This window comes from Polyodon spathula, chromosome 3, assembly GCF_017654505.1.
Source record: "Polyodon spathula isolate WHYD16114869_AA chromosome 3, ASM1765450v1, whole genome shotgun sequence".
Taxonomy (NCBI): domain Eukaryota; kingdom Metazoa; phylum Chordata; class Actinopteri; order Acipenseriformes; family Polyodontidae; genus Polyodon; species Polyodon spathula.
Window position 1 is genome coordinate 28217357 of NC_054536.1, and position 26811 is coordinate 28244167.

The following is a 26811-nucleotide window of genomic DNA, read 5'->3' on the forward strand; positions in this document are numbered from 1 at the left end:
AGACCAATCATTTCCCAATTCTGTTTACCATCAGCTAAACAAAGTATTTATTTATTTAATTTTATACATTAAAATGTTTTAACAAACTACAGCACCACGTCACTGAGCAAATAATAGATCTTAATACTGTTGGAGTATAACATTGAGACTTTAGTTGTTTTTTTTGTTTGTTTTTTTTAATTATTATTCTAATTGTCTTTATAAAAAAGAAACATACCAAGTTATTTGGCATAGTAAAATACTAAATACCAAGCGTTTAAATTATTCCATGAAAGGATGTGTGATTTGTTGGCTTTATTTTTGTGAATTACAGTAATTTAAGTAATTACATTAATATTTCTTCATTTAAGCCATTACTTTATAAACTTTCATGATATACTGACTGTATACTGTGATTTTAAGGTTACCACAGTATTTTTTTTAACGGTTATCATACCGTGCAAATTTTTTACCGTCCCAACATTTATGATGAACTGTTCTGAAATTGAATTACTTTAGATCAAGAATGATCCCAAACCTGATGAGCCCCAAACTCAATGGGCTGTGACTTCCTCTTGTTCCCTCGGAGTAAAATTGCCAGGTCACTAACACTGCAAGACTCCAATAGTGTGGGCTTGGGTCCATCGAAAAGTCCCTGATCCCTTGGCAATCGGTCAAATGACTCAGGAAAGAAATGCTGAAGTAGGTCCACAACACCAGATGCCAAATACAGAATCCCTTCAATTAAACAGGAGATATATACAGTGTTGGCTATGTTGCATAGCGAGATAGGGATAGCAAAACAGGAAAATAGAGGGGAAATTTACTTCAAACATAAGTTTATATGCATCTATAACATTACTCCTTCAATTGCACTTTCCTACCGCTCACTGCGCAATTTTTGTTTTCAATATTAACAACTTCACCTACCTGAATGTGATCTGTAGTTCTGATACAGCTGATAAATCCTTTTCGGTTTTCTGACAATGAAGCGTTTCTTTTTGTCAGTGTTGCTTTTGCTGGCATAGTAGAACAATGATCTCAAATCACTGAACCGAAAGGCGACTCCCTTCATTATGCTCTGTGCTGTGTCTCCAGTAAGGAACATGGCGTTAGGGTCATTGATGACTTTCATGAGAAGTGTAAGCTCAGCTTGGGTGAAATCTTGGATCTCATCCCCATAAAGCTCATGTATTGACCACGATATCTCATCAAGTTTTGCAAACCTCTGGGACAGATTGTACAGAACATCTTCTTCATCAAAGAAGCCTCGCTGTGATTTGATTTGCTGGTATAGACGAAAGAGACGATAAATTTCACTTCTGTCCTCCTGGAAGTTTGGGGCTCGCTTCTTTCCTAATTTGTTGTACTCTTCTTCCGTAAGCATACCATCAGAACTGTTGAATGCCTCAAAAGAGCCTTTTAAGAAGGATTTGATTTCTTTCCAAACCAAAGCTGGGTTACAGGGATGTTTGCCCTTGACCATTTTAGGCCAAATTTCGGAAGAAAAAACATCATATGTCACAAAGAGGCGTGGGTCAGTTTCTTTCATCTGAATTTCTGTGACCTTTTCTTCATCATCCAGTTCATCTTCAAACTCACCTTCCTCTTCATCATCTATCAATTCTGGAAGGATCAGATCGTCCAGAGCAGACCAACCTACAATATTCCTTTTCAGGCTGCCATCCGGATTTCTTGGAAAGAAAGGGTGAGGCATTGATGCATCCAGGAGTAACAGAAATTGTTTGGAAGTGATAAAGAGTGGGAAGTGCTCATCTTGAATATCCTGCAGCCTGTATATGTTGGGTTCTAGTGGTCTAAAGTGGCTGGTGGCCTTCATGGACTTGCTCAGCTCAATGAAGTTCTTTTGTACTTCTTTGCACAAAACATGATTTTTGGTAACAAAGACCTGATGTAAATGCTCGAGTTGGGTAGATTCTTGTTGATCAATATCATCGACATCTGGTTTCAAGCCATCTTCACATACCGAAATCATTGCACAGCAAGCAGAGTCGCTGCTTTCATCTTCGTCTTCACTTGATGCAGTGTCACTCTCATCACTTCTAGACCTCGGACATCCTGCTTCATTTGCTGCAACCACCGCTATCGCTTTCGCGGTGTCTACATCATGATCTTGGACAGGCTGTCTTTTCTGCCACATTGGTTTACCAAGCAAGGGCTCGCCAGCCTGCTCTGCATTTACCCAGTATTTCTGGTACTGCTTCCACAGCCTGAAAAGGCAACAAGTGGTTTTACCTGTTCCACTTCTCCCTATCAAGATGATTGCTTCCAAGGGCTTTGGATTGAGGTCTATTATTGCATATTCCAATTCCCCGACTCTGAAAGGGTACTCGACTTTAGTGTCCATGTTACGGATAATGTTGAGTGCCATGTTAGTGCTGAAACTATGAAACTTCATTATATTGTATTCTGTTTCCACTGCACTAGCTGGTGGAAAATATTTTGCAATCTTATTCTCTTCCACATTGTGACTGTCAACATATTCCACATAGCAAAGTGGAATGCACTTCTCTGTGTTGAGGTTTGATGAGAGCTTAGCTCTGTTTAGGCCTTTGAGCTTTTTCTTCAAGATGCATGATGAACCACGGTTGAAAGCCTGGCAGATTACATTAATGGCATGCTTGAGTTTGTCATGGTCAGTAACAATATCCCACACTCGAATCATTTCACTGTAAACCTTTCCAGTGGCCCCGTCTGTACTATGAGAGGACTGCTCTGTCTCGATAATCTTCTCTGGATTTTCACTGCAGCGGGGAGAGAAGTCTATTGCAAGTTCCCATAACATCCTCGCTCCCTTGTCTAGCTTGGCTTCATAGAGTTTAATTTCACTATTTGAATACTTGAGTTTCTTCTGAAGACTTGACGTCCATTCGCCATTTCCAAGCTGCTGAATGACTTGTACAATTTTTGCTTTCATGTTCAGCGAAACATCTTTGCTGGCGATCTTCTTCAATACGTCAGATGTGCATTCGATCTCCCACGTCATGTTGTCTATGTCCAGTAACTGAAGGCAATTTTCCTCCGGTATTTCATAAGGCTGGGTTTCTTCCACCACTGGCTCAGCCTCTTGGATTTCCAGTACACCAGGTTTCACAGCAGACTCTTCAAAGCTCTCAGGAATCCCAGCTTTGTCCGACGTGCAGGTGGGTTGTTCTAGCATTACTTTTGCTTTTGAAGGTTTAGAAACCGAGGCACCGGCATTGGTAGAAGCACTTGCCCACTCCACAAGCTGAATCATTGTCTCTATCTCGTACACTAAGCTTTCCCTGACTGTACAAGGTTTACACTCCTCTTCAACTGGCTGGACCTGCCCACAACTTTCAGGTTTCCCTACTGAGTCTTCTCCTCCCATCTCAGGTGTTGCTTTTGGTTTTGAATTTTTACTGTTGATCAGGGATTTGACTGGCTTTGAGCGTTGAGATTTGAGATTGGATTCCTGTTTTTTTTTGTTTTTCATCTGCGCTTTATTCCAGTATAGTAGTCTTGGGTCCTTCCCACTAACTTTAAAGGTTGCCTCCTTCTTGAGATTATTTTTTATTTTTATGTTTATATCAAACTTTGACAACATATCCATAATTTCTTCAAGGTGCCGAGAGTAATTTGTTTGGAAGATGATGTGTAGTAACGTGTTGCCTTCATTGTCTTGTACATTTGGGTCCAGGCAGGCATACTTAGTTGTGTCTTTGCTGTACTTTTCAAGAAGATATTTCAGAATGTGCAAGCCAAACTCATCTACAATAAAATAATAATTGTGGAAGTATAAGCATTCTTAATATTGTTAAACAAAACATTATAAAACAAACATATTGCAGGTACACACTTCATAGTCTTTTATATATATATTTTTTTTATTGCTTGGTAAAACCCTATGCTCAAAACAAAGATTGAGAAGCATGAACAAAAAATAAAAAAAAACTACTGCTAAACTCTAGAGATGAGGGCCTCATTCATTAAACAGCGGTAATGTGTTTTGCACGCAGTAAGCCCCTTTATTGTATGCTGTGTACACCTGCTGTATTCACTAACCAGTGGCAGGCAACCTAGCACGTGGAAAAAAGCGTGTAGAAAAAGTAGTGTGTTCAAGTCATTTAAATAATGAATAATGTTAATAGGTGGAAATGTATGCAAATTACGTCACAAAATACAGCAAGGGAGGTATTTTATATGCAAATGGAAGGACAAATGTTAAAAGTACCACTTACTGAAACCAGGCATTGTCACAGAACCAGCAGAAGAGCACAAATGAGAGCAAACAAGCTGCACAGGATCGTGAGAAGAGAGTCAGAGAGTATTTCAGAACAGGCAGATATTACTAGGGCTGTGTGAGGAAGAGGTAATAACTAGATACAGATTGAGCACAGATCATACTAGCCTTATATGAGGAGATCAAATCTGATCTAGAGCCACTCAGAGATAGGAGTCATGCAGAGCTAGGTCAAGTGAAATTGCTGTGCACAGTAAATTATTTAGAAACTGGATCGTTTCAGACAACTGTCAGCAATTCGTCGGATATCGCAACCTACATTTTCCTGGTGTTTACAGTGCACCGGGAAGTACAACTAGTATCCCAGAGAGACAGATGCTCTCCATGATATATGATAGGTAGATTTACAAAGTGTTTGGCTTTCCAATTGTATTGGGGGCTACTGAATGCGCCCACGTAGCACTGTCACCACCCCAGGATATAGAACATATCTTTCATAATAGGAAGCATTACCATCCCATTAATGTAGAAATGGTGTGTGATGCGAAACTGAGGATTTTTGATTTTTGAGCTATCCTGGCACGGCACACGACTCGTACATCCTGGGATATATGAAGATTACGAGGCAGGTGTATATGGAGCTGGTTGGCTTCTTGGTAATGTATGCATGTTTTCACATTGTTAACGCTTGTCATAGGTGATGCTGGTTACGGTATCAGACCCTGGCTGCTTACACCATTGACGGACCCCAGAACACAGACAGAGATTCTGTACAATTCAGCACACATGGCTACATGCTCTGTTATTGAGCGTACATTTGGAGTGTTAAAAAGTCGCTTCAGGTGTTTTAGATAGATCTGGTGGTGTGCTAAGGTGTAGCCCTGGGAAAGTGTGTGCACTCATTGCTGCATGCTGCATTCTGCACAACAGCGGTCAATAACGCACTACCAGTAGTACTTACCCCATCCCCAAATCTAAAAGTCATGTCTGTCATGTCATATCCACTAATTTTGTTTATGTTAATATACTTATATAGTCACCATGTATGTGTGATATTTTAGTAGGCTATGCTTAAAACAGCTGTAAAATATACAAAAGAATTATGGAAACTGTAAATGCACACAGAGTGAGAGTTGAGGTGCAGTCATAAATACAAACCATCAAACAGCATTTAATGTTAAAAAAAGTGACGTTTTGCAAAACTTTTTTAAAATGTAAATAGTGAACTTTGAATTGATGGAGCGAGTCCTTCGCTGACTTTGATTTAATATTACAAAATAAATCAGAGGGAGATCAAGATGAACAGGATGCTGTGATTTGGGACAAGACCCCGCCCTCCTCCTATGGAGCGCATTTATTTTGTCCTTAATGTTTCATTGAAGTTAATGTTCTCACTGATTCAGCACCAAAACGCCTTTCATAATTCCCCACCACTTCTGCTAATACATTTAGCTCCTGGTCTGTAAACTTTATATTCCTCACTCTGTCCTCCTTGGTCGTTGTCACTGTGACAAACTCAGAACCGTACTTACCTTTTCTTTCTAATGCCCTTATATATAATAGAAAAAGAATAAAGTGAGTGTGTAAACCACATGCATAATTCCGCGTGATGTGGCAACTTGCAAATGAATCATTTAGCTTGCTTTATTTGTGCATATAATTAGTCAATAGAGCAACCACTGCTTCATTTTTGCGCATGGTGTGGCTTCTCCCTGCCATGCAGTAATTCTAGTCATTTACTGCCATTTAGTGAATGAGGTCCTTAGAGTCTATTATTATTTTCACACTATAGTTCAATTTCAGGTAGCCAGTATATATAAGTTGTAACATCCAACTGATCTCAAAAAGTGACCTTTACCTTTTTTTTCCAAAGCAATGTAAAGAGCTGCATGAAGAGGTGTATCTCCAGGGCATATAGAAACACCCTGCAGATTGGCCCCCTTTTCAAGCAGAAGATGTGCCATTTTATAGTCTTCCCCCTTAAAGCAAAGCTCAAGTGGCGATTCTTCCGCTGCCCCGTATCGATTTGGAGAGGCTGGTAAGAAAAGAACATTTATATTACTTAAAAAATAAATAATAATTTAGACTGTTTCTAACTGTGGCAAGGTTAAAAGGTACATCGGGACATTTATATTTTATTGTGTTACATGATCCCTTGTTTTGCCACAACTGTGTGTGTATTGTTTTCATTTTTTATTTTTATTTATTTATTTTATTTATTTATTTTACATTGACAGCTTTTTAAAAAACTTTTAAATTGCATTCCTTGCCTCAAGATGGCTTCTCATGTACCTCTCAGATGTACCCATGTACCTTTCCCATCATCCTCCTGCTCACTGGTAAATCCATCTCAGTTACATATATATGAGCAGGAAGAGTAGTTCTGAGAGGTATGGGATGCCATCTTAAGGCAGGGAATGCAGTTTAAAAGTTAAAAAAAATTAACACACACCTTACGTAAACAGTTGTAGCAACACTTGGCAACACAATAAAATAAAAACGGTCCTTACGTACCCTTTAAAGAAGTTAAAGCTTTGCTACCAATTAAGAATAAGTTTGGGGAAACAAAACTTGCCATGGGTTTCTGTGGATTGGTTTTCTCTATGGCAAATGGGCAAGAAAGCATAGCACCAACACGACAGGTTACCTGGGAGCTGCCAGGTGTTTAAGCTTTAACTACAATATTCTCTTCTCTGAGAATCAATTTTATTTAAAGTGGCTATGTAGCTATAAAAATAATTCCCTAAACCGTACCTGTCATGCCCCTCTATCTTATTTGCCCACTCATTGGTGCAGTTTTAAAAGATTTTGTGCACTGCACTGTTATAGAAGGGTCTCAGTTTGCTTGTCCTACTCTTTGTTACTGTTTCACCTTTTAGGTAATTTGACTTCGGTAGTGTCGTTGGTGCCAAAGCATGGAACTGGCTACAATGCATGACGACAGGAAAGAAGGCTTTGAGGTGGTAGGGCAGTTTCATGTGAAATGACTAAGTGAGTGCAACTGTACCTAAAGCATTGCTTAGAAATAGACTTCTTTAACCTGGAGTAGTACCAGGAACCGTGTCTTAAAAAGGTTTACTTTAAAATGTGTTTCTATCAAAACTACACAATTGAGACCTAAAATGATTCCGTTAGCCACAACCACTATAATCCCTTTACCTCCTTTTTCAAGAAGACAGGAAACAAGTGGGATTCTCTGTTTCTCAAACTTGAAATGAGGAATGTAGTGGCACAGGTTCAGGTCAGAAAGGCTGAAGGTAGGGAAGAGGCCTCCCCCTTTTCTTTTCAGTTCATCACTTCGACCCGTCAGAACCAGGAGAGTTTCATGCCACTTCTTCCTTTCAAGACTCTGCTTGACAAAGCTCTTTGCAAAGCTGACGTCTACATCGCAAATGATTTCAAGAGGAATTTCTGGAGGGGGAGGAGAGGGAAAGAAAACTTTAACCTAAATGCTAAACAACATACACAGGGTTCGAAATTTGCACCTGCTCATCTGCCAAATGCAGAATGATTTGATCTGGGGCAGGTACATTTCACATACTAGCAACTCCCAGTGGCTCATCCGTTTTTACTGCTTGTTTCTTCTGGTGCCCAATGACGTGTGATGTGGGGGAGCTAGAGGTGCGGCTGCACCCCCAGAGGGAGGGTTGCAACAGCAGTGCAGCGCACTACAAATTGTTCTCTTATTAATCTTAGTTAATGTATGAGCATGGTAGATCTGTAATCACATCGTGAATCAACTGTTTAAACCAATTTATCAGGTATTCCAACCTATCAGCACCAAGCACTGCCCTGCGTTTACTTTCCAATCAGCTCCACAATGTCTGGTTTAAAACATGGAAAATATTCTGTAACATCCAGCACCGCAATTAAAACAAGCCTGAGTAAGTCATATTCTAAATTGTTAAATATGTTAATATATCTGTCAATACACAAGCGATATTATAACATCTCTGTTCCTTTTCACTTTTAAGCACCAATCCACATTTCTTAGAGATTTGTTAGTTTAACATAAACCAACAAGACAATCGTCCTCTGTAGTTGTAGTGTCGCTGTCTTCTCTTGCATATACTATTTATTCAGTACATTGTATGCCTTTTATAACTGTTATGTAGTATTCAAAATAATTTAATCAACACACATGTAAACTGAAATAATCAATGTTAAAATGCAGCCACAGCATAAAGCCTCCAGTAGTATATAGTTTATTTAGCAAGTTTCTATATCTGCATTTAAGTTACAGCAGCGACAAGCAAGATTTTAAATGGTCTTGTTAATTTTAATACTTTATTTCCTATAAGTAATGTTTTTTTTGTTATTTTTTTATGGAGTCAAATATGAATTGTATTTGATAGCTGTGATATTCCGCTACTGATTTTAAAAGTATATTTTTGAGTTTTGCAATTCTATTTTTACTATAGTTGTTGAAAATATTTTAATGCTTGCCATTTTTGAATAATTACTGCAATAGCATTCTGTAATGGAATGTATACAATAGTTCTATTTGTGAACATGGCTGTTAATAAAACGTGCTGAATAGAAGGATAGACTAAAATCAGATGTTTAGTGCTGAAGATTAATTAAAAGAAGTACTACATTTGTAATTTACTAATGAAAGAAAAAAAATCATTTTGGATGGGACAGTGTACATGTTTAGTATGTTGCATTTCCAAAAAGAAGAGATTATCTCTCAGAAGTAACAAATAGCAAATTTCAAGCTAACTATCAAGAGAATCACATACTGAAACATGGTGGCTGGCTTTTTTGTAGTTTGCTTCATGACCTGTTCAATGGCCACAATTAATGTCATTTTTACATGTTCCAATCTTTGCTTGTTTTTGCAGTTTCTCTTGTTCCCTTACTTCATATACTGTATTAAACATACACTGCAACACAATGTATGTTTATCTATTAATAAACATTATACTGGGCTGGTAAAATGTGTGTGGGGTCAGTGGATTATTCCATCCATTAGAGCGGATGTCTAGTGGATGAAAAGCTAACTTCAAGCCCTGTATACTGTATATTTGAATATACTTTTTTAAAAAAGGTCACTTATTAAAAGTGTAGCAAACAATAGCAATACATTTCATGCACTTGGCTGTGAAAACCAGTTGGACAAATAATACAAATGTACCGGAACTGTTTTGTTTGTCCAAAGGGGAAACTTGCCTTAGTTTGCCTGCTAAGTCTACAATATGTAGCAATAATGCTAGATGCTGCCATCTAGCGAACGGAGAAAGAACTACATGTCACCGAACAACTGTGTAACATTTTAGGGCTTACAGGTTGTGATCAATGATTATGTGGTTTCAGCCATTCATGTCGCCAGATGTTAAAAATATATGTGGCAGTGAAACTGTAGTTTCACACCTGTAATGGAATTTGACTGCATCACAAAATACAGTTTTTTACCAAATATGAAGACACTTTCTCAAACTTTCTCAGTGCTGTCTCATACTCATGCAGAAATCAAAAGTCCAACCTGAACATGTGGAAAGGTGCTGCATGAGGGGATGCACTTCTGGTCTGTCGAGCAAATGTTGAATGTGTTTCTCATTATTCGCCGTGCAGAACTGAGCAAAGCGTGCAACTGCTTCTTCAAAGGTCATGCTCTTAGCATTGGTGGTTGCGTCTCCTTCATATGAAAAAGAAGCTGTGAAAAAAAAATGGATCATTGGAATAAATGTGTACAACGGGTTTTGTTTCCAATACCCACAGGATGAACCTCAGTTCTTACTCAATACGATGGTCTTCCTGCAATCATATGCGATCAGAATACCATAGTCTAACCTATAGCATTTTAAAATACTATCTATTTATCAGGAAACCTAAAAGTTCATAACAAAATAAAAACACAAGGGAATATTAAAACGAATAAGAGCAACTTGGATTTCAAAGCACTGGGTAAGCTGTCCTTTAACTCGGGTTCTCGATAGCTTGATGTTCAGTTGCTTATTCCTACCTGCAGATTCCTGCAAGGTGACTCTGGGTGTCTGCTTCTTAATTGCTTCCACAGCTTTGAAGTTCTTATTTTTCTTTAGATAATCAGCTGCTAGTTTTTTTTGCCTATCAGCAATGTTTGGATTAGCTCCCATTTTCAGCAGCATCTCTACATGATCCGTCTGGCCTGTAAACACAAGAGAGTTTTAGCAATACCTGGTCATTTCTATCACACAAAAACTTTCTAACACTAGCATGCAAAAATACATACATTTCTGCGAGTATCTTCGATCACTCCGAAAAGAAGCAACAACGTGCAAAAGTGTGGCGCCATTGCTGTCCTGCTCGTTGATCCGGTGTAGGAGAGCTGGTTTTTGAGTGAGCACCATCTTTATCAGTTCACTTTCCCCTTGATTTAAAATGAGTTCATCAGAAGCTGGCTTGGTAAATCCAAAAAATGCATCCAAACAAAACATACATAGGGCCCATTAGGCTTGAAGCTGAAGTCTACTCACCTGATTTGATTGACAGCACCATAATGGTATGAAGTGGGAAATTACCAATACTCTCTATGCTGGAACCATGGCTTATAAGCCACTTGAATAACAGTGGTAACCAATCGATTTTGTAGTACTGGCTCTGTGTATCAAGAACGTGTTGCTGCAAAATAAAAATAAAAAGTCTGGAATTATAGATATTAAAGACTAAAATTGAAGATAAAAAAAAAAAAAAATATCCACTGTCCCCCCCCCATCTGTTATGACATTTATGGTTAATTACTCAATACCATTTTTTAAATCTCAATTCAGGAGCTGCTCTGTGGTCACCAGTGATAGACATGTAATGTCTGCTAGATCAAACAAAGTGTCTTTATTGAAGTAAGAGCTAGCCCTCGTCACTTGCCTCTTCAGAAAAAACGGGCCGTATTCTTGAATATCTTCTTAAGAAAAACAACTTTAAAGTTTATTTTCAAAATGGCTGCTCCAGTGCACTGGGGTTTGAGATCTATCCTCTAAATTACTGCAGGAGAGCAATTAAAAAAAAAAAAAAAAAAAAAGTGCCCTGGCTTTTCTGTTCCGCACCACATCATGGATCGTTATTGCTGTGTTACCTGTTTCACCATGTGGGCAATAATCCTTGCACTATCAGATCAGTGCACTAGAGTGGACATTTTAAAAAGAGATTTCAAACAGACTTTAAAGTTGTAAGTGTAAAAAGTTGTCAGGATGTTCACAATCAAAAGAAGGATTACAGGTACGAAAAGAAAAACAGCTGTAGCAACACTTGGGGACGTACAACGCTATATTTTTTCTGAGCCCTGCTACTTACTCTTGAGAAGGAAAAATTCCTTGAGAAATGTAGTGATAGGGTCTAGTTAACAGATAACCAGTGTTGAAACAATATTTATTGATATTTTATGGCAATTATTATTATTATTATTATTATTATTATTATTATTATTATTTATTATTATTATTATTATTACTATGTACTAGGTCCATCTAATGTTAATTTATGTTTATGCAAGGCTAAAAGATAGAACAAGAAAATAAACCATATTTATGCAAATCAACAGCAAGGCGTATAAATTAATAATATTGATACATTTATTTGGTAGTTTTAGACTCAGCAATTTAGCTTGATCACCAAGATGTGTTTCGCCCTTTTCAGCACAGCCACAAAATAAATAATTGTATGTGCTTGTTTCAATAACACACGCATTTGACTTGATAATTGAGGAAGACTTTTCTTCTTCTGAACGTTTCAAGAATACAGCCCCAGTTTCCTTAAGTTTTGCTGGCAGTACACTGCTGTGTACTAGATGGTGCTGGCACGTCTATACTGAGCATCAGAAGAAACTTAACACTATTATAACACATTTATTTTCAGAAAAAAAAGGTATATAAATGATGGACATTGACGAAATGTTTCTGGTTTTTTTTTAACCACTCGATCATTCATCCTTTTCCATGACATACATGAGTGTCTGTGACTGAAGCATATGCGCTTAATCACCTAATTAGTGAGAAAGTTGATTGGACACTGTATATGGAGTGATTTCACCTGTTGAATTGCAAGACTGAATAAAAGCAATAAAGAAAATCACAGAAAAAAAAAAAATGCCATGTCTGTCAAGAGATCAGCGCTTTCATGCAGTCGGTATGTTGGAGGCTGGACTTGGGCAGCGTACTGTGGCTCGCTGTCTTGGGTGCTCAAAGCCAGCAATTTCAAGCTTAGCTAGATGGTATAACCAGACACACTCTGTCAATGACAGGCCACGAACTGGTAGACGTGTGGTTTCTAGGGCTTGGAGACAAATGAACAGGCAGATGTTTATCCAGGCAATACAAGAGGAATGGGCCAGGATTCCACAAGACAGCATCTGAAACCTGGTGCAAAGCATGCGTCGCAGATGTACTGCTTGTATTGCTTCCAATGGTGGCCGCACAAGCTACTAGCCTGTGACTTTCACAGTACCCCCCGTCCCCCCATAACTCTAGATAGTAAAATGTCAATTGTTAATCAGCACAATATAAAAGTTACTGCACCGGCTCTAAAAGAGTTTGTCATTTTTCTGTCACATTTAGTGAATTTTATCCAAAAATATGTGATAAGTTTCTTTTGATGCTCAAATATAAGTGATAAGTTTCTTTTGATGATCAGTATATAATAATTGAACAGAATCTCTTGAAGTCATTGAAATAATAGCCACTAGTAATTATTAAAGATCATGAAAAGGTAAAGGTATGGGGGAATTTAAAAGAAATATTTATTATTGGAAGGTAATTACTTTTTAATAACAACTGAGATTCCCTGGTGTTGATATTAATAAATAACTTGTGCTAATGAATGTCCTTAGTAAGTCTCATCACAACAATAAATTCATTTTTTGGTTAACCTACCTCAAAGAGGCTCTTCATGGAAATTTGAGACGCACTGAGATCATTTGGTAATTGGTTCATTCCCACTTGGATTAAAACATGCAAATCCTGGACACAAAAAGAGTAGTCAGAAACAGTGTAGATATGTAACGTAATTTACATTTTAAACTTTAGAGTCAAGATGAACAGTACTTGTTAGTAACATATGTAACATGTTAAAAAGATTGGCGTCACTGGTATGTCCAGCGGTTAAAACAATGTGCCAGGGATACATTTATTTGTACTGTACATTTAGCATACAATGCCTATAACCCTGCAAATATAGTTAGTACCTGTAGTTAGAGCTTGAATACTATGTCTAGATTCATTCGTTATTCAAATTCACTATTTTTTTTTTTTTTTTTTTATCCATTTACCTACTTTACCAGGCACTGTCAACATGATTAGACTGTCAGACTATAAATAACAACATGTTGACTGCATTACAATCTTTTTTTTTTTAAATTAGTAGTTGCCAATTGTTTTTTTTTTTACTTTTTAAAAAAAAAATGTATCATTTTTCTCCCAATTTAGACTAGGCAATTATTTTTAGGCTCAGCTCACCACTACCACCCCTGCTCTGATTGGGGAGGGCGAAGACTTACACACGCTGTCCTCCAAAGCTTGTACCGTCAGCAGACTGCTTCTACTCACAATGGAGATCCACCATGCAGCCAGCTCAGAGCTACAGCGTCAGAGGACAACGCAGCTCTGGGCAGTTTACAGGCAAGACAGCAGGCACCCGGCCAGATTACAGGGGTCACTGGTGCGTGGTGAGCAGAGGACAACCTGGACAATCTAAGCCCCCCCTTGGCCAATTGTGCACCACCCCTTGGGAGTTCCAATCCATGATCGGCAGTGGAATAACCTTGCCTCGAACCAGCAACGTCCAGGCTATAGGGCACATTCCTGCACTCCATGCAGAGCGCCTTTACCGGATGTGGCATTCAGGAGCCCCCGCATTACAATCATTTTAATGTCAAGACTTACCCGCCATAAGTTTTTCCTGGCTATTTTTTCAATAACTAGTTTCCATATGTCTGTGCTGTATCTTTTGTGTAACACTGATTCAAGAACCTGACAAAACAGACCCCCTTAAAGGAAAAAGACAATAAAAACAGGTTAAAGAAGGCAACAACAGTAAAGGAACACAACATTTGCATCTAATAGATTTATTACTGTATTCCTTTGAATATAAGACAAAATCCTAAATGCGTGTATTAAAATACACAAACAGGAACATGACTGACATTTTCAAAGAAGCGTCATCAGCTTCCTAAGGAATTCAAAGAGAAGCTTTTACAAGTTCAGCGTTTTGTTATTAGACTCTGTGCTATCAAACAGAGCCAGCTTGGACAGATCTGCTGATCAGACCCGCGTATTTTAAAATCACGACTGAAAATGAGAAGCAGTGCGTAACTGTAATGCTGTATGACATTAGACAGCAGCCAACAGCCTCCATACATCCTTTTCTTATATGGGTAATTAAGGTTGCATCTTTATTTTAGGTTTTATTTTTTCCTCAGAATGAGGTGGGAAATGTGGGCTATGTCTTAAATGTAAAGGAATACGGTGTATCTCTTTTAAAATCACCTAACTGAGGTAAGCCTTGAATAAAGAACTCTTCGTAAATCTTAGGCAATGTATTGTTAAAAAATAAAAATCACATAAAAAGAAAGGCTCTGTGAGTGTAAATACATATTAATCATAAAAATGTACCCATTTGAACTGAGCCTATTATTCTATCATCTATCAAATAACTTGCAACAACTCTAATCTGTTTAATTTTAAGTCCACTGAAAGTAAGAAAATTGCATTAAAAGTACCTATCCTCTTTTCAGTAGTGACAATCCCAACAATTAAGTCTGCAACGAAATCCCTGTGGGTATCAGCTCTTATATAATCCAAGCCTTGATGAAAATACTGAAGTGCTCCATCAATGTTCCCAATTTTAAGTAAGGCACTGCCTCCCCAGTAGTATGCCTAAAAGAAAAGGTATATTTTTTTGAACACACATGTTAACAGTTTGCAACATCAGTTTAACAAGCTGGCCTTTAAATTTTGATTTAGGTTTCTGTCATAAGTGCCTCCAATTATGTCCAGTTAAGTTGAAATAACACTGAACACCTAAAGCAAAAAGGCAACAATAAGAGAGGGATAGGCAATAAGGCCAAACTGCTCTGTCAGTCCTTTAGAGGGTGGGCATTGAAAAGCTTACAGTGCCACTGCATGTTTGGAAGAGGAGCCCATGTTTGAGATAGAAACATTTTGGCAAAATACAAGTACAGTATTTGGATACATTTGACAATTAAGAGGTGTTATTTAAAATTACAAGATCAAATGTTACTTTCATTATAAAGGCCAATTCAATTTGTGTTAATCAAATGGAAACAGAAACACAAAAGTAAACCAATTACCTTTATAAAAAAGGGGTCTGTTTCAATGGCATGCAGAGCTGAGAAAAACGCTTCTTGCCATTGTTGAAGATGGTAAAAGCACATTGATCTGTTACAAAACAATATGGCCACTTCGAGGGGCCAGCTGTCAAAAAAATATAAAATGTTACCTAGTTAAGCCCAATTAAAAATGATACCCGATTAAAATGCAATTCAGCACATCTCACTGTTATTGGTAAACAGAGATCATCAACAACTTATCTTGTATTTAGCTATCTTTAAACTGAATCTATCGTACTGCAATTGCGTCCCTTTTTTCTGGTATTCTCTTACTGTAATGAGAATTAACAGGTTCTTGCACTACTATCTTAAGGCTTGGTGTTTTAGATTTAATTTAATGTCCTAAACATTAAGTATAGATATACAGTATAGAATTAAAAAAAAAAAAAAAAACAGTTTAAAACTTGAACATAGAATGAATCTGTAGACAATCATAAAAAAAAAAAGACACTAAGAAGCCTGCCATCATATTTTATGAATTGCTAAGTGTATTTGGGTTTATGTCAACTACTGTAATGCTAACACATTTATTTGGCATGCATATTTGACAATTAAAACATTGAACACTTGCCTCATATTTAAGCATTCACACTCTATTCACACTCTAGGTAAAGTATTCACAACTCTACTCAAGATAAAGAGCTGCAGGTTATTTTACCAGCATGGATGGGTTCAATTACATGTTGCTGGACAAGGAGCCATTTCATGTTCCCCAATGTGAACTTTACTCACGTCCAATTTCAATGTACATTTTAGCGGGGGAAAACATGATGGGAAAAGTTCAATTAAGTGAAGAAAACCAAACCAAAATGTACAGCAACATTTATTTGGATTTAATTGAAGACACCACACACGTCTCTAGCCAGGAAACAAAATGGATAACAAATATCACATGAAAGAAATTCAACTCAGAACAAGCATTACCTTAGATTATTACAATTTACCAGGATGGTCAAAGCACCATCATATTTTCTGATTGCTGCTGTATACCGTCCATGTCTGAAATCTTCATTACCCTCAGCTTTAAGCCTATATGCTACTGCAAAAGGATCCATTCTATAAATCAGAAAAAATATATTTAGATGAATACTAGAAAACCATAACTTGAATTTGTACTTGTAATGCATTCTCCAAACATATTTTGTATGCTTACCTGGGAACTGCAAACATACAATAAAATAAATATTAAAAAAGTCAGGGCTTTCTTAAATTTGTAGATCAAATTTCCATTCTTTATTATTTATTATTTAAAAAGAACAAAGTTAAAAACAGCAACACTTCAGCCAGATGGCCTTCACCAAAGAATGGAAATTTGATTTACAAACTATTATCATGGTGTTGCACCTCTACTTGCATTAATCGTGAACAACAGTGGCATATCTGGGAGACTGATCCCAGAGGTAGCCCCCAGGAATGGAAATACTGAGAACTAAATAAAATGGTTGCTGTGCAATACAGGCTACATGTTATGATCTTTCTTAAATTTGGAAATATGAGCCCCCAAACTGGATTGATTCTGGTCTGGATGTAGATATCGAATACCCCTTCTCCACTGGCACATCCTACCCGTGAGGGCTTGGTACGATATGGGTATGGGTGGTTCTCCACTGGCTATTTGTCGAGCCGAGCGAGAACCAAACCATGAAACTCCAGCCTCACAAGACATCTGAATCCGGCTGCGAATCCGGCTTCGTCAGTACGTTGCATTAGTCAGTACACGACACAAAGACAAACAACAAACAACATGCTGGGCAGCGAGTGTGATGAGAGAAAAGCACAGCCTTGGGACACTGAGGAAGTACAGGCTCGAGTTTCTCTGTGGGCATATAGAAGTGTTCAGGAACATCTGGAGACGTGCATGAGCAAGTTTATGCCCGAATTTCTGATGATTTGAAGCAAATGGACATAAACTGCGGGTATGGTACTGTAGCAGAGTGAGGTCTGTACTGGCTCTCTGACACATGCATGATCCTATGTGGGGGAAATCAGGATCCCCATGGGATCTACCTGTCAATCCCGGCAATGACAGAGAGTTTGGATGAGGGTGCATAATCTCTCTCTTTCTCTGAATGGTCAAGAGGCGGGTCTTGGGGGGGGTCGCTTGACCAATAAAAGTGAAGCTTTGCTGTTCTGTCAGTGTCTGGAGAAACAGATAGGGGCAAGCGAGCCTGGCTGTGGAAGACAGCCGATACCTATTATTTTATTACATACCCAAGTGGGACGTTGTCAGATTAGATGGGGAATACTAAGCAATACTCAAAGTATCTCTGAAACCCAGAGAGTTGAGGCTGCAAGGAGCAGCACCTTTTATTTGTAGTATTATTACTGTGTTTTATTTTCTTTTTTGCTTTTGCCTTTTGTTTCTGGATAAGTATGTGTAACGTCTGTGAGTTTAATACAGACTGTCAACTCCAACCATTGCTGGTAACCTGCAAGCTCTACCCACTTAAGGTATGTAGGCACCCATCTACTGAAAAATATAAACCAGTGCACCCCCTTAGTGTTTCAAATAAACTTTCTGTCTCTTGTGTTAGTAAATTTCCCACATGTGGTGTAAGAGTTAGATTCAGGAGCTCTGCTTAGATACGCATTGCAATACTGGGAGCGGAATGGATCCCGAGCAGTTTGCCGCTATGATGGACCTCTTGCACCTCCCTGCACGGCCGGCATCAACATCTGGCGCAAGGGCAGCGGGAACAGACCCCCCCCGATTAAAATGGCCCACCAAGATGAAGGCAGAGGACCATCCAGAGGCTTATCTGGACGCGTTCAAGGCCATGGCAACATCGGCTCAGTGGCCCCAGAAACAGTAGGCCAGGAACCTCCTGCCTCAGCTGATAGGGGACGCTCAGGCAGTGGCAAAAACTCTGTCCATGGCTGTAATGACGGGGTAGTCCCTAAAGGCGGCTATCCTCACTTGAGTAGTGGCTACTCCGGAGGGATCCAGATGAAAGTTTCGGGATGATATCTTTGAGGCGGAGGAAGATCCCCGACCATTGCCCATTGCCTGAAGGATTATGCCGTGGGATGGCTGAATCAGGAAACGACCACCAAAGACAAGCTGGAGGAGCTCCTTGTGGTTGAGCCGTTTTTAGAATGCTTGGCTCCGGGGCAGTGTCTGTGGGTGCAACAACAGTCACCCAACACCCTGGATCACGTGGTAGAGTCGGCAGAGCGGTACCAGGCAGCAGAACTAATGCCCGCTAAGCTGTCTGTGTTTTGTGTGTGTGTTTAACTGTGTCTATTTTTCTGGACTGTTTATTGAACTGTGCAATACACATCGTTGTGTGTTGCCAGTCCTCCATTTCTTTACTGTCATCAGACTTTGGATTATAAATAAACCACCATTTCACCAGTACTTTGTTGTTTGTCATCGTCTTGAGCACAGCATCACCTTTACACCTGCACACTGCAAACCACTTTGCCAGTTACACACAGGCTGCTGCGGTGGCATCAGCCCAGGGTCTTGCATGGCCACCCTACCATCGATCCCTTTGATGGCTCCTCTTTTCCAACCTTCAGCTGAAGCTTCATGGCAAGAAACTAGCCCACTGAGGTGTAGGACAGGCTTGAGGTTGGCCAAACTGCTCCACTGTGGAATATGACCTCAGCCGTCCAGGTAAGACTGTTCAACTACCTCAGTCGCTCCAGCAGACAGACTTTGTTATTCCTGTGACAGTGGATGGTACACAAACCCAAGCTCTCTTGGATTCAGGGTGTGGTCAGTCCCTAATACAAGAAAGCTTAATCTCACCGGGGCATAAACAAATAACAGGACAGGTACATATTAAATGCATTCATGGGGATATGCGCACTTACACAGAGGTTGCTGTAAATAAAAGTGGGTTTGTGTCCTTGTTTGCCAGTGCCTGTCATTCTGGCCCGGGACGGTGAGCAGTTCAAACATTGGTTGGCTGCTGTGACGGCCCCGTCCTCCCTACTGGCTAAGAAAGAGGAAGTAATTGGAGAGATTGTTCCCTTTCGTGATCTGGCATGATTTTTCCATAGATTTAAACCCTTAAAAACTAAACAGGAACACCAGGCCGCTAAGAATGATGGCTGGCAATGGAGGGCATCTGAGAAATTTCGGGTGGGGGGTGATTGGTGAAGGTTCTGGATGGGAGGCCACAGAGACAGAGCCGGGGTCAGGAGCGGCTGCCTCCACTCAGGACTGACCTGATCCCGAGCTGAAAGCCATGGGAGCTGAATTTTAAGCTCGCTCCCTTGACTTCCGACTCGAGCAATCCTATTTTTAAAACCTTCTTTTCTCCCCTTCAACAAAACTAACTGAACTTGATTAAGTCGATATAAAATCAGTAAATTTTTTGGATCGTAAAGAAATTCCTAAATATATTTACAAAATATAGAGCTACAAGATACAGCTGTACCGTTGGTCTATTAATTTTTGAACACCATTTGTTTGTGCATCTTTTGGCAAACTGCGTTAATTAATAACAGCTTTACTGTGACATCAGTAGCATGGATCGGCTCTGCAATGAAAAAACAAACCAAACTCTCCTTAACCATACCATGAGGGCTCGGTGCAGCCCTGGAGCGGCTCGGTTGTACAGAGGTGAGGCAAAGTGGTAATTAGTAGAGCAGGTAAATTGCAGGTGCAGTAATCCAATAAGAAAAGACAGACAACAAAGTACGGGTGAAATAGTTTCTATTTTTATTTGTATCCAAACGGTCTGATGACCAAACAGTAAACAATAGGAGGGCTGGCTATGCACAGCAATGTTTATTGTGCAATGGATAAATGTTGGGTTGCAGTCCCGTAAATAATAACAAACAACAGTCTAGTACATAGACACACAAGACACAAATACGGTCACCAGCCCAATGTGAGTGCCATAGTGCTCAAGGTGAAGTAGAGTTTATTAGTGATACAAAGCGCAGGGTTTTCTGGGTTTACTGCTGACCGTGGGCAACAGCTCTGGACAGTGTTATCCGTCTAATCTACCAAACAAACAGTGCATTTTAGACAGACAGACAAAACAAACAAAACACTCACGGTTGTAATCACAATTACAGATCCTTTCGGTTCTTAGCATAACCGTCACAAAGAACAAATCCCATGACTACGTCCCCTTTATATACCATCTACCCTGATCCCTTGGTTAACGAGCACAACTACTCCTCCAAACCATGGATGCCACGCCATTATCCTTCCGCGTCAATGATTTAGTGTACCATAGCTCCTCCCAATTTCAGATGGCCGACTTCCACCAAACCGTGGGCCATCCAGTCCAGGGTACTCTGTTCCAGTTACACTGCGTCTTCGCAGGTTGGGAGGGAGATCTAACACTGTAACAGAGAGAGATCTGTGCTGACTCTGCTGGTGTGTTCACGGGCTGCAGGAAGAGGGCGGCAGTCGTCCAACAATCGCCTGTGAGTCATGGCAGTGACACGGGGAGGTGGGAAAGTGGGTGTGTGGACTTTCTCCCTCTCTGAATGGCTGAGAGGCGCGTCTTGGGAGATTGTTAGCCCTATAAATTAACGCTCTGTTGTTTCCTCAGATCTGCCCTTTTAAACGCGTAGAGTGCGCGGAAACGCTGGTCCACGACCGAACGGAATGGAACGGTGGTTCAGAGCGAGACAGTGAGGGAGGGGAACCCTTGGGCAGATCCCTGAATAACGATAGCCGAGTAGGCTAGGTAGCCGGCAGCGTCGGACGGTGATCCGGGTCGCACGGGCAGCGGCAGCACCTTTTCTTTGTAGTTTTGTTACTGTTTTATTTTTCCTGTTTCTTTGTGCCTTCGATTTTTGTAGTATTGTTTTGAAGCACCTGCGAGTACGCCTGAACTGTTTACCCTTGCTTGGTATTCCTGTGGTTTTGTTTACCATAGCTGGTAAGCAGACCACGGACCAACAGCGCCCTCTGCGGGCTAAAGAAACCCAACGCGCCCCTGAAATAAAACTGGGCACCTGTGTGGTGTTTTCAATTACACCTGTCTGTCTCCTGGTCAGTGAATTACCCACACCCCTTCCACAAACACCAAGAATCATTCTTTCTCTATCACAAGTGGAAAAGATGTATAAGGGGTTGGGAGTTCAGGTATGGTTGGTTACCATTGCTTTATAAAACAGGTTGGTCAAAAATATTATATATGATTCAGGCCAGAATCTAGAACTCTCAGTTTCAGTTTGTTCACAAATATTTTGGATAATCTCAGTAGTTTGTGCAGTTTTGATGGCAGGTGTTTCTAACTTTCTGTCCAACCCCAGCACAGTAGCTCTACTGCAGCCTTGCAGTTAAAAAAGGTATAGTACCTTAAAAACTCAACCAACACGATGAACTAATCACTGTGACAAGATCTGAAAATGTTGTGTCAAAGTCCCTCTCCATGGAGGTGCAGCAGTCAAGCCTGCAAGCGATAAACTACCTAGTGTCTCACTGAGACTGCAGTGTTCTACAGCAGTGGTTTTCAACCTGTGGTACGGCTTGCAAGTGGTCTGGCAGTTCTTCTTTATGACAATATGATTCCTCAACCACAACACTCCCTTAATCACACTGCCGTAATGTATCAATCTGTCTGTACCACTAAATCACAGAGAAATGAGAAATTATGACGAAAAGTATTTGTTGTGAACTTTCAGTTACTCATGGGGAACCAAAGCATCTTTTTTGTGATTGTGGTGATCGCCTGTCAAATAATTAGACGATGCCGTCACATTTTCAGTGATAACTTTCAGACAAACAAAAAAAAAAACAGATTCATGGAGCTGATCTGTTTAAAAACAGTCGTTTAAGATTGCATATATTGTAGTTACTAGTACACCTTGTGGTCCTGCTGGAAACACTGGTACTGGAGATGAAAAGGTTGAAAAAAACGGAACAACCCATAATTAAGCTCAGGGGAGGTTGGGACATTTTTTTTCAATGCAATTAAAGGCATGCAATAAATTAACAATGCAAATATACTGTACCTATGGTTGCTACTGAAAGTCTGCTTTTGCAACATGTTCTTTTTTTCCAGTCTATGCACATCATGAGTTTCACAGTTCTCACTGAGTGCTCAGCTTCTGAAACTGTGAGACCTCTTGACAGTGCACAAAGAAAATCACTTACTTCTTGTCCTCAAGAACAATGTGGCAAAGTCTACATTTCCACTTCACCCAGGGTATGTGTATGCACCTGTCACAAGAACAAACAACTTCCCAGAGTAACAATATAAAATCTAAAATTTAAAAGTTTTTTTTTTTTTTTGCATATACACAAAAGGTACATTCAAAACAGAGATCTAAGTTCCACTTTAGATGTCTAATTCTGTTTTTATTTAACTATAGATAGATAGATGTGATTTATATAGTATATCATCAAAAGAAATAAAAGAAACTGCATCTGCATACCTTTTACTTAAGCCCATGCATAGTCCATTTATCAATTTTTAAGGCCACGATACATTATGCAATTTTGGTTAAATCTAACTGCATGCAATCTGATTGCGTGATTGCTCACTCCGGGTGTAATAGGATGCGATCGGATGCGATGCACTACCTATAGAGGGTGTGTGGAAGCAGGAACGAGAGTATTTGTATACGCCTATTTCGAATTTTATTATGGCAGACAGTCAACAACCTGCGGTTATGTGTGCTGCTTCTGTACCTTTCTACCATCTCTTTGAGTTTTGTTGTTGACCACAAAAAAGTTCTCAAAAAAACTTTGTCCAGTTTAGCACAGTTTCATGTATATGAATATGAGTACAGGAGTAGAGCAGGGCATTGCTTCTCCGGCTCTCTCCTGTTAAGTTCAAGAATTATATTCTGTTAAAAGCAATTTCCCAAACTGGAATAACTTTGGCCCTTTCACTCCTTTCCCATGGTTCCAAATGTATGCCTGCTTTTCTTTCAAACCTTGTAGTGCAACAGAAAGTTAATCCACCTGTATTATACTTATATTAAAGCAAAGACATAATACACTTTGACACTCCCATACTAAACATGAAAATCTCTAACATCCTTTGAAATAATTTCGTACAGGAGACCAGGCAGGCTAGTGAATTAGTCAACACATTGTTTTCCTTTAAAAACTTAGAGCAGCATTAACATACCATACTCAGTATATTAAGCTAATTTAGTTATGTTATATATAATATGAATGAAACACATTGAATTCTCAAATAGCAATGTAACATTCTGTCATCTGTCTCTTAACGGTGTCATACCCAATTCAGTATCCCTAAAAATCTGTGTCACCCCTCTAAATGCAAGTCATCTCAGATCAGCTGATTGTAAGGAGTGATTTCCTGTTTGCTCTACCAGGAGCTCAGCTCCTTTAGTCAGGTATGTGCGTTTGTTGCGTTTTCTTTCTATAGGTTTCTCTTGCAGAATAATAAAAAAAAAAATCTTGAAATGGTTTATTGGTCTTGTTCAAATCAGTTATAAAGCGAAACATGTACTTTTGGTCTTAATTTTTAATCACAGATAATGCTGTACAATAAATTACATTTGTGTCAATATTAGCTGTACCCATTTTTAATAAACACATATATAGTGTTTTTTGCACAGTGAGTCGTCCTGGATAATTTGGTATCTCCTAAATATTCCAGATAGTGGGGCTCCTGGAAGTGTGAAATTCACACACTTTCTATGTGACACACAGTAGTATATCCTCTGTATAACATGTGATTCTTACTGTAAATACACTCAATATCAATCAAACCACGTGTATGCGTTAAAAGGTCCACAGATCGACCAAGTGTGTGAATTTCACATTTCTAGGAGCCCTACTGTCTGAAATATTTAGGGGATACCAAATTATCCATCCAGACTTAAATTGTCAGCTGCCTAGTTTAGTATCCCCTGTGATTCTCTTTGTAAACGTAAACCGAAGTTATTTATTTATTTACTCATTCTTTAACCAGGAAAAAAATAAAATAAATAAAATAAAAAACCCACAACAACAACATTTAGGCTGAGGCCTCGAGTTCTCACTGTGCAAAACAAAAACAATGACTATTAACATTGACACGAATTTAACGTGTTGGAATGCAATATTTAATGTATTGGATTGAAAAAAAAAAAAAAAAAACACGCCCAACAAATGCGCGTTCCTGACAGAAGGAGCTGAGTTCCAATGAGCTGGTCAGAAATGACTCCCTGTGCACATGCGCGTTTAGGGTAGCGCGCATACATACTTCCGGCGTATTAAATTGAGTACGACACCTGTAGTGTTAATTAAACACAGATAAAAAGAACAACACATCAAAGTGGTGATCTATTCAAGGTCCACTTTAGATGCCTAAAAAAACAATGAACCACTACAGGACGAAGCCAACCTACACGTTAAATAAAACTCCTATCTGTACCACTATCCTGTATTGACTGAAAACGATCAACAACAGTTACGTCGTTTCAATTGTTTTTGGGTTGTTTTTTTGTTTGTTTTTTTATGTATATTTTCGAAATTGTAGTTAAACCACAATATGTTCTGGTGTGAAAGTAAGTCTCCCCTATTATTATTATTATTATTATTATTATTATTATTATTATTATTAAGTATTTATTTATTTATTTTATTTATTTTTATTTTTATGTAGACCCGTTATCACTAGTTTGCAGAATGGACAACAGCTGTGTCAGCAACTTGAAGTTCCATCAGTCCACGTCAAGAAGATGCATAATTTATCTGCACGCTTTTCTACAACTTAAAATCTTTGTTAATAATAATAATAATAATAATAATAATAATAATAATAATAATAATAATAAACAAATTTAACAAAGCGAGGTAACATACCTTGGTGTGTCTCATCAGCCCATTCCTCGCTCTAGCCCTTTGAACTGTACATTGAATGCTGTTCAGTTCTAGCCCTCTATGTGCTGGCTGTGAACACATGCGACGTCATATCTGGGAAAAGGAAACTAGCCAGGTTAGGTTTTGGTTCGAGGTTAACGTTCAGAATTATGGGTTTTACACAGCTACCGGTAATTCACGATATGTTTACCCTAAATAGAATGTGTGCCTCAATTATTATCTAAGATATATGCAGCAAACATTGCGGAATTTATTTTATCTATTAGTTTCACTTCTGATGCAAAACATGTAATGTAGAGGGCGGGTCAGTTTCTGTTTTCAATTTATCACGTGTAGAAAATAATAAGGTTTGCTGACGCGGTGCTAGCTCCAAGATGTTGAATTGTTCGGTGTATAACCGGATACTGTATCTTACCATTATTCCCCTTATATGATTTTGATTCAAAATAAATACACACGTTTTAACAACTGCATTCAACTGTAAAATAAAAGTACTCCCTCGTAACATGTGATGACTGATTCATATGAGAGAGAGAGAGAGAGAGAGAGATTTGCTATGGGGATAACATTTTACAAGATTTATTGTACTTTTAAACTGATCCGTGCAGACGTTCGTTAACACGAGATGCATGAATAAAGATAAGGGGTCTTTTTTCTATTGGTGTTTACAATCTTCTTAAATGTTAAAATGTTTATTTCAGGCACTGGGCATTTAAGATATTTGACAAGAAGTATGTTCGGCTATGTTATATTTAGATTACACTTGAAAAAATAGATATTGGGGACATTATTGGCAGATTTTTCAGAATGTGCTCCAAAGTGTAACAAAGTGCACAGGAACAAATTCACAGTTGTATTTTACTAGTTTTTTTTACTGGTAAACTGCACGGTTAACATTTTAATAAAAATGAATGAATACCTGAATACTGAATACCCTATAACCCCATGGGTTCCTTGACTTCACCAAGGTATAGTAACAGAATACAAAGCTTTATTAAGAATATAAAATATGTGTTGGTCAAAACTGCATCTGTATAATCTGTGACAGTGAAAGTTTCATCTCTGATGTGTTTGGAATGTCCATCATTGTTGCAGTACATATATGTTAAATATATTATCCATACTTAACAGAAGCAGCTTGTACGGTTTGTATACATTTTTTTTCCATATGGGTAATTATTATTATAATAATACAGCATGCCTATAGAAGGAAAATCCTAATAATTTAATAGTGGAGGATGAAAGTTCCACAGACTGATTCATGTGGAAGGCTGTAACCACCTTGGAGAGAAAAGCAGGGTTTGTACGCAGTGGCACCCTGCTATCATCATCCCAAATATGCATGCAGGAGCTATGCACAGACAGATCCTGCAGTTCACTAACCTGCTTTGCGGAGGTGATAGCCAAGAGGAAGGCTGTCTTCATGGACAGGTGCTCAAACTGGGCCTGCATGAGAGCCTCTAGTAAAATCTCAAGGCTCCATATGGGGAGAGTAGCCCTCATAGGATCACCGAGCACCTCGGAGAA

At 38.9% G+C, this 26811-nt stretch overlaps 1 protein-coding gene across 3 annotated transcripts in view; it reads right to left on the reverse strand.

Moving 5' to 3' along the window:
- Positions 1 to 25469, reverse strand: part of LOC121312943 (TPR and ankyrin repeat-containing protein 1-like) — a 40684-nt gene extending 15215 nt beyond the window's left edge. The window contains exons 1-15 of one of the 3 annotated variants that reach the window (XM_041244926.1): positions 25267 to 25469; positions 22597 to 22662; positions 16449 to 16580; positions 15486 to 15609; positions 14895 to 15051; positions 14059 to 14162; positions 13051 to 13137; positions 10663 to 10807; positions 10419 to 10556; positions 10170 to 10334; positions 9690 to 9860; positions 7364 to 7615; positions 6063 to 6239; positions 910 to 3732; positions 518 to 717 (exon numbers count right to left, since the gene is read on the reverse strand). In XM_041244926.1, coding sequence (XP_041100860.1) covers positions 518 to 717; positions 910 to 3732; positions 6063 to 6239; positions 7364 to 7615; positions 9690 to 9860; positions 10170 to 10334; positions 10419 to 10556; positions 10663 to 10807; positions 13051 to 13137; positions 14059 to 14162; positions 14895 to 15051; positions 15486 to 15609; positions 16449 to 16579 — 4674 coding nt within the window. In that variant the 5' untranslated portion in view covers position 16580; positions 22597 to 22662; positions 25267 to 25469. Of the gene's footprint in view, positions 1 to 517; positions 718 to 909; positions 3733 to 6062; positions 6240 to 7363; positions 7616 to 9689; positions 9861 to 10169; positions 10335 to 10418; positions 10557 to 10662; positions 10808 to 13050; positions 13138 to 14058; positions 14163 to 14894; positions 15052 to 15485; positions 15610 to 16448; positions 16581 to 22454; positions 22561 to 22596; positions 22663 to 25266 lie in introns of those variants that run through there. The other 2 variants (XM_041244925.1, XM_041244924.1) reach the window with 2 other exon arrangements.
- Positions 25470 to 26811: the final 1342 nt, after the last annotated feature.